The following is a 16,395-nucleotide window of genomic DNA, read 5'->3' on the forward strand; positions in this document are numbered from 1 at the left end:
TTCAAATGTGCACAGAAGTACTAGTAACTCAGACCACTGAAATCTAAACAATTTCCCAACACTATAACTCCCTCCTCCCTCACCAACTCAGAATATGGGTTTCCACCAGTCTTCCAGAGGTTCCTCCTCATTCACACACTCTGGGACCAACCCCTACTCTCAGCTGGCTCATGAGCGCTCTCTGCCTGACCCTCATACTACCTTCACTTTGGTGATAACTTGGAGATCCAGGGTCCCCTATAAATGCAAAGCTTAAAAACAAAAAATAACAAACAAAAAGAGCCTGTTACACCTTTATACTCTTCTTTCTCCAATGCTCCTACACTTACCAGACGGTATGCAGCAAGTTCAATAGAGGAGACATTCTCTTCTCAGATGAACACATGAGGACTATTTATCAAAAATAGGCAGGCCTGGTCTGACCAGGTGGTGGTGCAGTGGATAGAGTGTTGGACTGGGACACAGAAGACCCAGGTTCAAAACCTGGAGGTCGCTGGCCTGATCACAGGATCATCCAGCTTGAGCGCAGGTTCACCAGCTTGAGCACGGGATTGTAGACATGACCCCATGGTTGCTGGCTTGAGCCCATAGGTCACTGGCTTGAAGCCCAAGGTTGCTGGCTTGAGCAAGTGGTCACTAGCTCTGTTGTAGCCCCCCCCCCCCATCCCGGTCAAGGCACGTATGAAAAAGCAATCAATGAACAACTAAAGTGCTACAATGAAGAACTGATGCTTCTCATCTCTCTCCCTTTTGGTCTGTCTGTCCCTACCTGTCCCCACCCTCTCTCTTTCTCTCTGTCTCTGTCACAAAAAAAGAAAGGAAAAAAAGGAAGCAGAAAAGAATCAAGAGAGATGGCAGCATGAGAAGGACTTGGCCCTACTTGATTGGCTCTGAACATAGAGGAAGGGGCCATGAGCCAAGGAATACAGGTGGCCTCCAGAAACTGGAAAGGCATGGAAATGGATTCCTTCCTAGAGTTTCTAGGGAAAAACACACTGCCAACACATTAATTATAGCCCTGTGAGACCCATTTCAGACTTCTGACCCACAGAACTATAAGATAATGTGTTACTTCAAGCCACTAAATTTGTAGTAATTTGTTACAATAAAAATAGGAAACTATTTAACATCTCTGGTTAAGTACAAGGGCAAACATTTGCTGAGTACTTGGTATCTGGCAACCATCACAGATGGGTTTTATCATGATCGTCCTAAAAAGCAAAATTAGAAAAATAGCTAAAACTGAATGACAAATATTATTGAAAGGAAAGAGGCAATAATAAACACATAAAATATCTTATTTAATACTATTTTTTATTTTATTGTGTGTTATTTCATGATAGTCTTCATATAAAAGAATTTCTTTTCTACTTTGGTCTTTAAGATCTGAGTTCCTGAATTTGTTGAAAGAGAATAAAATAGCTTTATATATTTCCTTTACTTGCCTTATAAATCCCTGGAAAGAATAGGTGAGATCTTGTTCAATAAAACTGTGTGGTGGTGTAGCTTGACATAGTGCTGTGTGCTGAGAGATCTGGGTTCCAATCCTACGTTTAGAGTGTTTGCTGACCTTAAATTTCCCATATGGGGGGGAAACAGAGACAGGAAGGAAAATAAAGAATTTATATCAGGGATGGCATTGGACAGAAGTAGCTGCCTAGAAGGGTTTTGAGGCTCTGTCCTCATGTGACTGAAGTGAGGTGATGGGTCACTGCTGTGGTTATAGAACGTGGAATTGGTGTCATAGGGACCTGAAGTTTGTTTTCCCTGATCTGTACACCAGGTATTAATCTAGGTGTGAGAAATAAGATGATTGATTACAGCATTTTCCCAACATCAGCCCAATATGCAGAGGTTGCAGGTTTGATCCCTGGTCAGGGTAGATACAAGATACTTCTCTCTCTCTCTCTTTCTCTCTCTCAAAATTAATTTAAAGAATCAAAGAAGGAAAATAAAAAGGAAGAGGAGAAGGAAGAGGAGGAGGAGAGAAAGAGGAAGAGGAAAAAGAAGAAAAGGAGAAGAGGAAGAGGAGGGGGAGAGGAAGAGGAAGAGGAAAAAAAGAAGGAGGAGGAAAAGAAGTAGAAGGAGAAGGAGGAGGAGGAGGAGGACAAAGAGCAGGAGGCAGAGGAGGAATAGCAGGAGAAGGACAAAATGATTGTGACACCTGACTTTTAGGAGCTCAGTCCAGAGAAAGGAAAACAGATAGGACAGTGGGAAATTACATTACCATATTGTAAGTAAAATGACAGAAGGTATGGAAAAATAAAAAGATTAAAATGACAAGACCAAATTCCTTCCCTCAAAGAAGTCAGAGCCTCATAGCGAAAATAAGAAAGTAAACAGTATATAAAGCAGAAATAAGTTCTACAGTAGAATTCAGAGGTCCTGGAGGGCAAGAGGAGATACTACTAAATCTAGAGCTGGGAGCTGAGAGGAAATGACTTTCTATCCAAAGAAGAAGACGGTTGCCTTACACACTATATGATCTAACAAATGCTTCAGAGGTTTTTAAGAAACAGGTTGCACAACATATCCCAAAATGAAATGGTTCATTTTTGAATGTCAAGGATTAAATATAACAAAAGCATCAGGTTATAAATCAATAATATAATAAATGTTTTAAATATAAAACATGCAGTTGGGGAAGATGCAGCAGAGTAGGCAGATGCACAGACTCCCAGCTCACACCACCAAACTGGATTACAAATTAACTTAGGAACAATCAACATGAAAAACCAACTCTGGACTACAAGAACAGCTCTCAAAAACCAAGGAGCAGCCTGACCAGGTGGTGGCGCAGTGGATAGAGCGTCGGACTGGGATGCAGAGGACCCGGGTTCGAGACCCTGAGGTCGCCAGCTTGAGTGCGGGCTCATCTGGTTTGAGGAAAAGCCCACCAGCTTGAACCCAAGGTCGCTGGCTCCAGCAAGGGGCTACTCAGTCTGCTGAAGGCCCGCGGTCAAGGCACATATGAGAAAGCAATCAATGAACAACTAAGGTGTTGCAACGCGCAATGAAAAACAAGTGATTGATGCTTCTCATCTCTCTCTGTTCCTGTCTGTCTGTCCCTGTCTATCCCTCTCTCTGACTCACTCTCTGTCTCTGTAAAAAAAATAATAATAAATAAATAAATACAATTTATAAAAACAAGGAGCAAAGAAGAAGCCACACCGAGCCTGGTAGGGAGCCCTGAGGAGCGGTGGGCCTCCCCTGCTTACAGGAATAGAGGGGGGGGGGTGAGGCTGAGAGCCCAGAAGGGCTCTCACTCCAAGGAAAATAGCAGAAAATATTGCTCACAGCCACTTGCCTGGGGACCTGGGAACGAGGTATGTTGAAAGGGCTGACTTGTCTTCCAAAAGGAAAGGGGTGAGAGAGAGAGACAGACAGTGAGGGGCAGAGGAACGCATAAGATGACCCGAGAAGCTGACTCATCCAGTGCTGGAGGCAGCCATAGCTGGGGAAGGGGTTGATCCTTCCACACAATACAAGACTAAAGTAGTTCTGGGTGACCCATATCCAGACATCTCTCCAGCTCCAATCAGGGCAAGAAGACACAGCTGAAAACAAAGTGGGGAGGAGAGGCAGTAATTCATGTCTCCATGGAGATCTGAGATATACCTCCCCCTACTGAAGCTGAGAAAACACCCTGCCCCCAGAGAGAGTAACTGGTAGATCAGACCTTCAGAGTCTCAGGTTACACCCACCACATTCCTGGTTACAGTTTCAAATAAGCCCCTGCTGAGATCAGTAAACAAGACTACCACCATGTTAAGAAAACTGAGAAGAAAACAAACAAATCAAGACTTCAAAAAGGCTCTACTAGAAAAGCCAAATCCGACAGTGGATTACAAATAACAGCTGATGCCAACCCAAGAAGACCTAGAAATAACACAATTGAAAATTGGGGACCCGGGTTCGATTCCCGGCCAGGGCACACAGGAGAAGCACCCATTTGCTTCTCCACCCCTCCGCCGCGCTTTCCCTCTCTGTCTCTCTCTTCCCCTCCCGCAGCCAAGGCTCCATTGGAGCAAAGATGGCCCGGGCGCTGGGGATGGCTCTGTGGCCTCTGCCCCAGGCGCTAGAGTGGCTCTGGTCGCAACATGGCGACGCCCAGGATGGGCACAGCATCGCCCCCTGGTGGGCAGAGCGCCGCCCCATGGTGGGCGTGCCGGGTGGATCCCGGTCAGGCGCATGCGGGAGTCTGTCTGACTGTCTCTCCCTGTTTCCAGCTTCAGAAAAATGAAAAAAAAAAAAAAAAAAAAATGAAAATTGGAGGCAGACAACACCAAGCCTAGACTCAACCAGCTCTACAAACAATACACCCAAACACACAGACATAATGAGAAGACAGAGAAGTGCAATCCAAATGAAACCACAAGAGAAACCTACAGGAAATGAACTGAGTGATATGGAAATAACCAAACTTCCAGATGCAGAGTTTAAAATAATGATTCTTAGGATGCTTAGGGATCTTAGAACAACAATGGATGGTCATTACAAACACCTAAATAAAGAAATAGAAAGTATAAAAAAGGACATTGAAATATTAAAAAAGAATCAGTCAGAGATGACAAATACAATATCAGAAATGAAGACCACAATGGAAGGAATAATAAACAGGATGGATGAAGCTGAGGATTGAATCAGTGAGTTGGAAGAAAAATTGAACCAAGGCAAGGAAGCAGAGCAGAAAAAAGAAAAGAGACTCAAAAAGTCTAAGGGAACTCTAAGAGAGCTCTGTGACAACATGAAGAGAAAGCATCCACATCATAGGGGTTCCTGAAGAAGAAGAGAAAGAACAAGGGATTAAGACTTTGTTCAATCATATCATAGCTGAAAACTTCCCTAAATTAATGCAAAAAAAACCTCTCACAAGTTCAAGAAGCACAAAGAACTCCATTAGAGAGAAACTCATAATTAAAATACCAAAGCTAAAAGATAAAGAGAAAATATTAAAAACTGCTAGAGAAAAAAAGGCTATCACCTACAAAGGAGCCCCCATAAGGATGACATCCGACTTCTCAACAGAAACACTTGAGGCCAGAAGGGAATGGCAAGAAATATTCAAAGTAATGCAGAACAAGAACCTACAACCAAGACTACTTTATCCAGCAAAGCTATCATTTAAAATTGAAGGAAAAATAAAAAGCTTCCCAGACCAAAAAAACTCAAGGAATTCATTACAACCAAACCAATGCTGCAGGAAATGTTAAGGGGCCTGTTGTAAACAGATCAAAGTGGGAAAAGAATACAGCAAAAGAGGAATATAGCTTTAAAGAATAAAATGGCAATAAACAACTACATATCAATAATAACCTTAAATGTAAATGAATTAAATGATCCAATCAAAAGACATAGGGTAGCTGCATGGATAAGAAAACAGGACCTGTACATATACTGTCTTCAAGAGACACATCTAAAACAAAAGATGCACATAGACTGAAGGTAAAAGGATGGAAAAAAAATATTTCATGCAAATGGAAATGAAAAAAAGCTGGGATAGCAATACTTATATCAAACAAAATGGAGTTTAAAACAAAGGCTATAGTAAGAGATAAAGAAGGCTACTACATAATGATAAAGGGAGCAATCCAACAGGAAGATATAACCATATAAATATCTACGCACCTAATATAGGAGCATCTGAATATATAAAGCAGACTTTGATGGATATAAAGGACGAGATCAACAGCAATACTATAATAGTAGGGGATTTCAATACCCCACTAACATCACTAGATAGATCCTCAAGAAAGAAAATTAACAAAGAAACAGCAGACTTAAAGGACACACTAGATCAACTGGATTTAATAGATCATCTTCAGAACTTTTCACACTAAAGCAGCAGAATATACATTCTTTTCAAGTGCTCATGCTCTAGGACAGACCACAATTTAGGGCACAAAAGCGGTCTCAACAAATTTAAGAAGCTTGAAATCATATCAAGCATTTTCTCTCATCACAATGTCATGAAACTAGACATCAACCACAACAGAAAAACTCAAAAATTTTCCAACACATGGAAACTAAATAGCATGGTATTAAATAACGAATGGATTAACAATGAGATCAAAGAAGAAATACAAAAATTTCTAGAAACGAATGATAATGAGCATACAACAACTCAAAATTTATGGGATGCAGCAAAAGCAGTACTGATAGGGAAGTTCATAGCACTACAGGCATACATTAAGAAGCTAGAAAAAGCTCAAATAAACAACTTAACCCTGCATCTAAAAGAACTAGAAAAAGAATAGCAAGTAAAGCCCAGAAGTAGTAGAAGGAAGGAAATAATAAAGATCAGAGCAGAAATAAATGACATAGAGACTAAAGAAACAATACAGAGGATCAGTGAAACCAGGAACTGGTTCTCTGAAAAGGTAAACAAGATCGATGAACCTTTAACTAGACTCACCAAGAAAAAAGGAGAGAGGAGGCCCTTGCTGGTTAGCTCAGTGGTAGAGCATCAGCCTGGCATGCAGGAGTCCTGGGTTTGATTCCCGGCCAGGGCACACAGGAGAAGCGCCCATCTGCTTCTCCACCCTTCCCCCTCTCCTTCCTCTCTGTCTCTCTCTTCCCCTCCTGAAGCCAAGGCTCCATTGGAGCAAAGTTGGCCCAGGCACTGAGGATGGCTCTGTGGCCTCTGCCTAAGGTGCTAGAATAGCTCTGGTTGCAACAGAATGACGCACCAGATGGGCAGAGCATTGCCCCCTGGTGGGCTTGCTGGGTGGATCCCGGTCGGGCGCATGTGGGAGTCTGTCTGATGCCTCCCTGATTCTAGCTTCAGAAAAATACAAAAAAAAAAAAAGAGAGAGAGAGAGGATTCAAATAAATAAAATTAAAATTAGAAATGAGAGTGGAGAAATAACAACTGACACAACAGAAATACAAAATATTGTAAGAAAATACTATAAAGAACTGTATGCCAAAAAACTAGACAACCTAGATGAATTGGACAAATTCCTTGAAACATACAATCTTCCAAAAATCAATCTGGAAGAATCAGAAAACCTAAACAGACCGATTACACCAAATGAGATAGAAACAGTTATCAAAAAACTCCCAACAAAGAAAAGTCCTGGGCCTGATGGCTTCACAAGTGAATTCTACCAAATATTCAAAGAAGAACTAACTTCTATCCTTCTCAAGCTATTTCCAAAAATTCAAGAGGAAGAAAGACTTCCAAGATCCTTTTATGAGGCGAGCATAATTCTGATTCAAAACCAGGCAAAGACAACACAAAGAAAGAAAATTATTGACCAATATCCCTGATGAATAGAGATGCTAAAATCCTCAAAAAAATATTAGCAAACCAGATCCAGCAATATATGAAAAAAATCCTACACCATGATGAAGTGGGATGTATTCTGGGAAGGCAAGGCTGGTACAATATTTGCAAATCAATCAGTGTGATTCATCACATAAACAAAAGGAAGGAGGAAAACTACATGATAATTTCAATAGATGCAGAAAAAGCATTTGATAAAATCCAGCACCCATTCATGATCAAAACTGTCAGCAAAGTAGGAATACAGGGAACATACCTCAACATAATAAAGGCCATCTATGACAAACCCACAGCCAACATCATACTCAATGGGCAAAAATTAGAGCAATCCCCTTAAGATCAGGAACAAGGCAGGGGTACCACCTTTCACCACTCTTATTCAACATAGTCCTGGAAGTCCTAGCCACAGCAATCAGACAAGAAAAAAGAAATTAAAGGCATCCAAATTGGAAAAGAAGAAGTAAAACTATCATTATTTGCAGATGATATGATACCATATATAGAAAACCCTAAAGTCTCAGTCAAAAAACTACTGGACCTGATAAATGAATTCAGCAAGGTGGCAGGATATAAAATTAATACTCAGAAATCAGAGGTATTTTTATACACCAACAATGAACTGTCAGAAAGAGAAATTAAGGAAAAAATACCCTTCACTATTGCAACCAAATAAATAAATAAATAAATAAATAAAGCACCTAGGAGTAAATTTAATCAAGGAGATTAAAGACTTGTACTCAGAAAATTATAAAACAAAGGAAGATACAAACAAGTGGAAGCATATACCGTGCTCATGGTTAGGAAGAATAAACATTATTAAAATTCTATATTACCCAAAGCAATCTATAAATTCAATGCAATACCAATTAAAATACCAATGACATACTTCAAAGATATAGAACACATATTTCAAAAATTTATATGGAACCAAAAAAGAACACGAATAGCCTCAGCAATCTTGAAAAGGAAGAATAAAGTGGGAGCTATCACACTTCCCGATATCAAGTTATACTACTAGGCCAGTGTACTCAAAACAGCCTCGTACTGGCATAAGAGCAGGCATATAGATTAATGGAACAGAACAGAGAGCCCAGAAATAAACCCACAGCTTTATGGACAACTGATATTTGACAAAGGAGGTAAGAGCATACAATGGAGTAAAGACAGCCCTTTTAATAAATGGTGTTGGGAAAATTGGACATCTATCTGCAAAAAAATGAAACTAGACCACCAGCTTACACCATTCACAAAAATAAACTCAAAATGGATAAAAGACTTAAATGTAAGCCATGAAACCATAAGCATCTTAGAAGAAAACAGGCAGTAAGCTCTCCAACATCTCTCACAGCAATATATTTGCTGATTTATCTCCACGGGCAAGTGAAATAAAAGACAGGATAAACAAATGGGACTATATCAAACTAAAAAGCTTTTGCACAGCTAAAGACAATAAGAACAGAATAAAAAGACAAACTACACAATGGGAGAACATATTCGACAATACATCTGATAAGGGATTAATAACCAAAATTTATAAAGAACTTATAAAACTCAACACCAGGAAGACAAACAATCCAATCAAAAAATGGGCAAAAGAAATGAATAGACACTTCTCCAAAAAGGACATACAGATAGCCAATAGGCATATGAAAAAACGCTCAACATCACTAATCATTAGAGAAATGCAAATTAAAACCACAATGAGATATCACCTCATACCAGTCAGAATGGCGCTTATCAACAAAACAACACAGAATAAGTGCTGGCGAGGATGTGGAGAAAAGGGAACCCTCCTGCACTGCTGGTGGGAATGCAGACTGGTGCAGCCACTGTGGAAAACAGTATGGAGATTCCTCAAGAAATTAAAAATGGAACTGCCTTTTGACCCAGCTATCCCACTTTTAGGAATATATCCTAAGAACACCATAGCACTGTTCCAAAAGGAGAAATGCACCCCCATGTTTATGGCAGCATTGTTCACAATAGCAAAGATCTGAAAACAGTTCAAGTGTCTGTCAGTGGACAAGTGGATTAAAAAGCTTTGGTAGATATATACTATGGAATACTACTCAGCCATAAGAAATTATGACATCGGATCATTTACAATAACATGGATGGATCTTGATAACATTATACTGAGTGAAATAAGTAAATCAGAAAAAAACTAAGAACTATATGATTCCATACATAGATGGGACATAAAAATGAGACTCAGAGACATGGACAAGAATGTGATGGTAACGAAGAGGGGAGAAGAGAGTGGAGGAAGGGGAGAAGGGGGTGGGGGGAGGGGAGAGGCACAAAGAAAACCAAATAGAAGGTGACTGAAGACAATTTGACTTTGGGTGAGGGGTATGCAACATAATCAAATCTCAGTATAACCTGGAGATGTTTTCTCTGAACATATGTACCCTGATTTATCAATGTCACCCCATTAAAATTAATAAAAAAAAACAAAGCCGAAAAGCACACAAAGCTACTAAAAAAACCCCCATGCTGTTGGGAACTGTCAGTGTTCTGCTGAATAGACTTCTATTTTATATCATCATTTTTTATGAATAATTAATTCTTCCAGAAAAAAAGTTTTTAAAAGTCAATGTGCTTTCGATGTTTTCCTAAATCTTCAACCCATTGTTCATAATACTATATATAAAATGCAAAAAAGTAGTAATAAGTCAATCCCTATCACTTAATTTAAGAAACAGGCATTTTATATACTGTTGAAACTCCAAATGTACTTCCCAATTATATCTTAAAAAATTAAAATATTAGTATTTTAAAAATACAAGTCCAAAGAGAAAAGTGGCTTAGAGTCTCTTTAGTTAACTCCATTGAATTAAAAAATAATAATGATAAAAAGAAGACATACTAAATTTAAAATAATTTATATATGCAAAGGAACAAAATTAATGAAAGTTGCACTCTCCTACCCCATCAGGTGTCTCTTCAAAAGGTAGTTACCACTAATAATTCCTTATGGTTCCTTCGAGAGAATAAAATTCTTTTTGGAGGAGGGCTAAAGGGAGTATACTAATAATGGTGAGTAATAATGATAGTAATGAGATTGCTGACTTAAGGATATATGCAACTTTTAATACATGTCAAATTGTCTTAGCAAATAGTTGCACCAACATACATTCCTCTGATTCAGTACATGAAAATATTTTGAAAGCACTGGAAAGAAAAAGAAATGGCATTATATCCACTCCCTTGAAGTACAGACTCTAGCCTGACCTGTGTGGTGCAGTGGATAAAACATCAACCTGGAACGCTGAGGTCACCGGTTCAAAACCCTGGGCTTGCCTGGTCAAGGCACATAGGGGAGTTGATGCTTCCTGCTCCTCTACCCCTTCTTTCTCTCTGTCTTTCTCCTCTCTCTAAAATCTCTACTGAGTAAATAAAATCTAAACAAAAATAATAAAGTACAGACTTTAATACTATATGTAAATGCTATGTTACCTGCAGACGCTGACCCTGGAGGCCTGAGTTCAAAGACAACACCTGTGCAAGACAGAGGACTGTGTGGAGAACTTGACCAAAACTTGTCAGAATGTTTCCAATTTCATGCAAGATGCCAAAAATGTCAGGATTACCTCTGGGAAGGTAAATAATAATTATTTTCTTAGGGTTTCAATAGTATTCTGGTCAGAGGACCAAAATCTCATTCTTAACTAGCATGGATTCAAACACTTGTTTTTGAGAGCTCATTTCCACTTGGAGATGCTCAGTGTGGGCTATTAAATTTTGTTATTCAAAAATGGGTGAAATCACTTTTTTCCCTTTTTAAAATTTTCTCCCTGTTCCTGTGAAAGTTTTTATGGTTGAAGACCCAACAAACACAAATGTCTATAAAAGAGAACTATGAACAAATTAGAACAACTCCTTCCTTCTTGCTGCAAAGAGAAAAGAAACCAACCAGCATGGGCAATCTCCCCTTTATGAAAGCACAGTTTTAGCCAAGTGAACTTCTTTTCTTTTTCTTTTTTTTCTTTTTTTTTTTTTTGTATTTTTCTGAAGCTGGAAACGGGGAGAGACAGTCAGACAGACTCCCGCATGCACCCGACCAGGATCCACCCAGCACGCCCACCAGGGGGCGATGCTCTGCCCCTCCGGGGCGATGCTCTTTTGCGACCAGAGCCACTCCAGCGCCTGGGGCAGAGGCCAAGGAGCCATCCCCAGCGCCCGGGCCATCTTTGCTCCAATGGAGCCTCGCTGCGGGAGGGGAAGAGAGAGACAGAGAGGAAGGAGAGGGGGAGGGGTGGAGAAGCAGATGGGCGCCTCTCCTGTGTGCCCTGGCCGGGAATCGAACCCGGGACTTCTGCACGCCAGGCCGACGCTCTATCACTGAGCCAACTGGCCAGGGCCCTTTTTTTCTTTTTGAAAGCAGCATTAACTTCTTCCACTTAGTGGGTTAATTAGTAATTGGTATTTAAAAATGGAAAGTGGCTTATCCTCACAAACCCCATGCAGATTTTGCCCTCCTGATCTGACCATGGCCTTCCTTCCATCCCCAGGAGAGAATTCCTTCTCTCCACCTGACCTGACCCTTCTGCTTGTCCTCCTCCCTTCCCTCTTCTCCCTTTACTTCTGTAACTAAAGTTGCCCCTCTCACCCGCTTGCGCCTGAACACAAAATTTCTTGCAAAAGCCAAGAAGAGCTTTTGATTTCAATGCTTCTGTGTTGAATCTTGCCAAAGCCCTAAAGGAAAAAAAAAAAATTCTAAAAAAGCATGGCTAAGGGCTTGGCGTAAGAGGTTGAAAATAAACTGGACCTTTATCTTAGAGCCAGCAGGGTTTTATTTCTTCTGAATTGCTAATGGGGTGACTCTTTGCACCTGCGTTTTATCGTTTGGAAAATGGGATTAATATAGCTACTTCATATGGGTATTGTGAGGATTAAATAAAATATCTGAGCTATTAACAATGTTCATTATTTGTTTTTTAAGTCACAGTTGTGAGATTGCATACAGAAACAGAAGTTTTCATAAGAAAAAAATATATATACTAATATACTAACCACCTATAAAAATAGTTCCACTCAAACATCTCATCATTAATTTCCTTTCATCCAGTTAGAAGCTTTAATGAATAATCTCTCACTGATTGTCATAAAATAATACAGAAGATAGGATAGGGGACTGGAGGAAGGTGGTCAAAAGGTACAAACTTCCAGTGACACCATAAATAAGTGCTGGGGATATAATGCACAGCAAGATAACCAGTTAGCATTGCTATATAACATATACGAAAGTGGTTAAAAGAGTAGGTCCTAAGAGGTCTCACCACAAGGAGAATTTTCTTTTTATTTTATCTATAAGAGATAGTGGATATTATCTCCATTTTTTTTTTTTTTCTGAAGCTGGAAACGGGGAGAGACAGTCAGACTCCCGCATGCGCCCGACAGGGATCCACCCGCACGCCCACCAGGGGGGAGGCTCTGCCCACCAGGGGGCGATGCTCTGCCCCTCCGGGGGGTCGCTCTGCCACGACCAGAGCCACTCCAGCGCCTGGGGCAGAGGCCAAGGAGCCATCCCCAGCGCCCAGGCCATCCCTGCTCCAATGGAGCCCCGGCCGCGGGAGGGGAAGAGAGAGACAGAGAGGAAGGAGGGGGGGGGTGGAGAAGCAAATGGGCGCTTCTCCTATGTGCCCTGGCCGGGAATCGAACCCAGGTCCCCCGCACGCCAGGCCGACGCTCCACCGCTGAGCCAACCGGCCAGGGCCTTTTTTAAAATTTATTTTTATTTATTTATTTTTTATTATCTCATATAGATAATATATGAGATATAACCTAATGCAGGAATCATTTCCCAATATACAGTGTGTCCGTAAAGTCATGGTGCACTTTTGACTGGTCACAGGAAAGCAACAAAAGACGATAGAAATGTGAAATCTGCACCAAATAAAAGGAAAACTCTCCCAGTTTCATACCTATTCAGTGCAGTTCGATGTGGGCTCACGCATAGATTTTTTAGGGCTCCTTAGGTAACTATTCCGTATAGCCTCTACAGACTCGTCACTGACTGATGGCCTACCAGAACAGGGTTTCTCCATCAAAGTGCCGGTTTCCTTCAGTTCCTCAGTGCTTATCCCACTGAGTATGTTATTCCTATGTGGTGGCACTTCATTATAAATGCGCCGATATTCACGTTGCACTTTGGTCATAGATTCGAATTTAGCGAGCCACAGAACACAATGAACTTTCCTCTGTACCGTCCACATTTCGACTGGCATGGCCATGGGCTGCTTCGCGGTATACACGGTGTTACGTCATCACCTGAGCATGCGTACATGCTGCCACAGCATCCTACAGAAACTGGGAGAGTTTTCCTTTTATTTGGTGCAGATTTCACATTTCTATCGTCTTTTGTTGTTTTCCTGTGACTGGTCAAAAGTGCACCATGACTTTACGGACACGCTGTATTTTATGGCTGGTCAGCCTACTATCAGTAAATTGGTAATACAACAAATTAATTCTCAGTTACAAAATCTGTAATGTGTACCATGTGATCAGACATTTCACATCATTTCATTCCTGCCTGTGTTACTTCATTGAAAACTCATTCAAGGTCAAAAGGCTGGAAATGAAAAAACTGAAGGGCTAAAAATTAAACCCACATCAGCCAACTCCAAATTTCATGGACCTTTTCCTTTACCATATTATTTTCTTCTTTGCTAGACTGTCCTGACATACCTGAACTACACACAAAGGTAGATGAGGCCCTTAAATTGGTCAACATATCCAGTCAGCAGTACATGCAGATTCTCCAGGTGACTCAGCATCATTTGGAGGACACCACATATCTGATGGAGAAGATAAGAGAGGAATTTGGCTGGGTGACTGAACTGGCTAACCAGACTCTAGGAACTGAAAACATCTTCAATTCCATAAAGGTAATGGAAGATCCAGGAACAAATATGGAGATTACATGTGCATACATTGATTTTCCTGTTAATTTGTGTATTTGAAAAAAACTGTGGGAGGAGATTCATATTTCCATTGTGATTATACTCAGGCTGACTTGATATAACATGGTCTTAATTTTTTTTTTGAACAGAGACAGAGAGTCAGAGAGATGGATAGATAGGGACAGACAGACAGGAACGGAGAGATGAGAAGCATCAATCATCAGTTTTTTGTTGTGGCACTTTAGTTGTTCATTGATTGCTTTCTCATATGTGCCTTGACCGCGGGCCTTCAGCAGACCAAGTAACCCCTTGCTCAAGCCAACAACCTTGGGTCTAAGCTGGTGAGCCTTGCTCAAACCAGATGAGCCTGCGCTCAAGCTGGCAATCTCGGGTTCTCAAACCTGGGTCCTCTGCATCCTGGTCAGATTCTCTACCCGCTGCACCACTGCCTGGTCAGGCTTTTTTTCTTTTCTTTTTTTTAACAAGCGAGAGACAGACAGGAAGGGAGAGAGATGAGAAGCATCAACTCAGTTGTGGCACTTGAGTTGTTCATTGATTGCTTTCTCAAATATGCCTTGACCAGGGGCTCCAGATGAGCCAGTAACTCCTTGCTCATGCCAGCGACCTTGGGCTTCAAGCCAGCAACCTTTGGACTGGGGCCAAGCCAGCGACCACAGGGTCATGTCTATGATCCCATGTTCAAGCTAGCGACCCTGTGCTCAAGCCGGTGAGTCCACACTCAAGCCAGAAACCTCAGGATTTTGAACCTGGGTCCTCAGCGTCCCAGGCTGACGATCTACCCACTATACCACCACCTGGTCAGACCATAGTGCATAGTCTTTAGAAAACAAAAAACTGAACAAAGAAAACCAATTTCAAGCACAAAATACTTTCTAATCCAGAGGTGCCTAATTCTGCTTAGAGCTATAGTGTTGATAAAGGTAACCTTGAAGAGACTTAATCAATATAGACTTAAGAGAGAAGACTTTCCTGTTAAGCAACTTGAGTTCAAAACTGTAATGTCAGTGGCCAAGGCCTGGCAAGTCCACACTGAATTTGGGCAGACAGTAGAGAAATTGTGGAGCCAGAAAGTGCTGGACCATTCCATTTAATAGAATCTCCCAACAATGGATGAACAAACAGGCAGGGAAAACCACTTCTCACTGCAGCAGGCGAATAAACAGCAAAACAGAACCTCTCAATGGTAGTCAGGCAATCCACAATCTACCGTGAGGGCAAGCACTCGTAACCTTACATAGACTATACACACGTGGAGCTGCCATGTGCTCACACACTAATCAAGCAAAGAAAGTATAAGCAAGCAAGCCGAACACAGCTGGTTTTCCAGCAAAAAGCTAACTCTGAAACTTGCCAGTTGAGTAAATTTGGAAAGTTCTGCAACCTTTCTAGGCCTCAGTTTTTCTATCTGGAAAGTAAGACTAATAATAATTACTTTAAAATGTGTGTCTGGCCTGACCAGACAGTGGCACCACTGAGTGTCACCATAGAGTGTCTGCCTGGGATGCAGAGAACCCAGGTCCGAAACCCCAAGGTCACCAGCTTGAGTGTAGGCTCATTCTTCTCAAGTGTGGGCTCACCAGCTTGAGCATGGAGTCAACTGGCTTTAGTGTGGGATCACAAACATAACCCCATGGTCGCTGGCTTGAGCAAGGGGTCACTAGCTCAAGCACCCCTCTGCCCCCATCAAGGCACATATTCTTGAGGAAGCAATCAATGAACAACTAAGGTGCTGCAACAAATATTTTTTTAATATATATTTTATTGACTTTTTTTTTAAAGAGGAGAGAAAGGGGGGAAGGAGTGGGAAGCATCTACTCATAGTAGTAGTTGCTTCTTGTTACATGCCTTGACCAGGCAAACCCGGGGTTTTGAACTGGCAATCTCAGCATTCCAGGTCGATGCTTTATCGACTGCGCCACCACATGTCAGGCAACTGCAACAAATATTGATACTTATCTCTCTCCCTTCCTGCCTGTCTGTCCCTATCTGTTTTTCTCTGTCTCTCTTGCTAAAAATAAAAAATTAAAATTAAAAAATAAAAGTGCATTTGTAAAGAAATTAGTATAGGTTCTTTATACAAAGCAAGAACTCTATAAATCATAGCTCTTACTAGTTTTGACACAATAAGCTGCTGACTCACCTTGAAAATTAAACATATTTATATACTAACCTTCAAATAAA

The 16,395-nt window shown here is 41.0% G+C and overlaps 1 protein-coding gene across 2 annotated transcripts in view; it reads left to right on the forward strand.

Moving 5' to 3' along the window:
- The window catches only part of CLUL1 (clusterin like 1), a 45,816-nt gene that overhangs the window by 14,487 nt on the left and 14,934 nt on the right, over window positions 1–16,395 (forward strand). For both annotated transcript variants that reach the window (XM_066353267.1, XM_066353268.1), the window contains exons 6-7: window positions 10,754–10,891; window positions 13,964–14,178. In XM_066353267.1, coding sequence (XP_066209364.1) covers window positions 10,754–10,891; window positions 13,964–14,178 — 353 coding nt within the window. The remainder of the gene's footprint in view (window positions 1–10,753; window positions 10,892–13,963; window positions 14,179–16,395) is intronic.

The sequence above is a fragment of the Saccopteryx leptura genome, chromosome 11, assembly GCF_036850995.1.
Source record: "Saccopteryx leptura isolate mSacLep1 chromosome 11, mSacLep1_pri_phased_curated, whole genome shotgun sequence".
Lineage (NCBI taxonomy): Eukaryota > Metazoa > Chordata > Mammalia > Chiroptera > Emballonuridae > Saccopteryx > Saccopteryx leptura.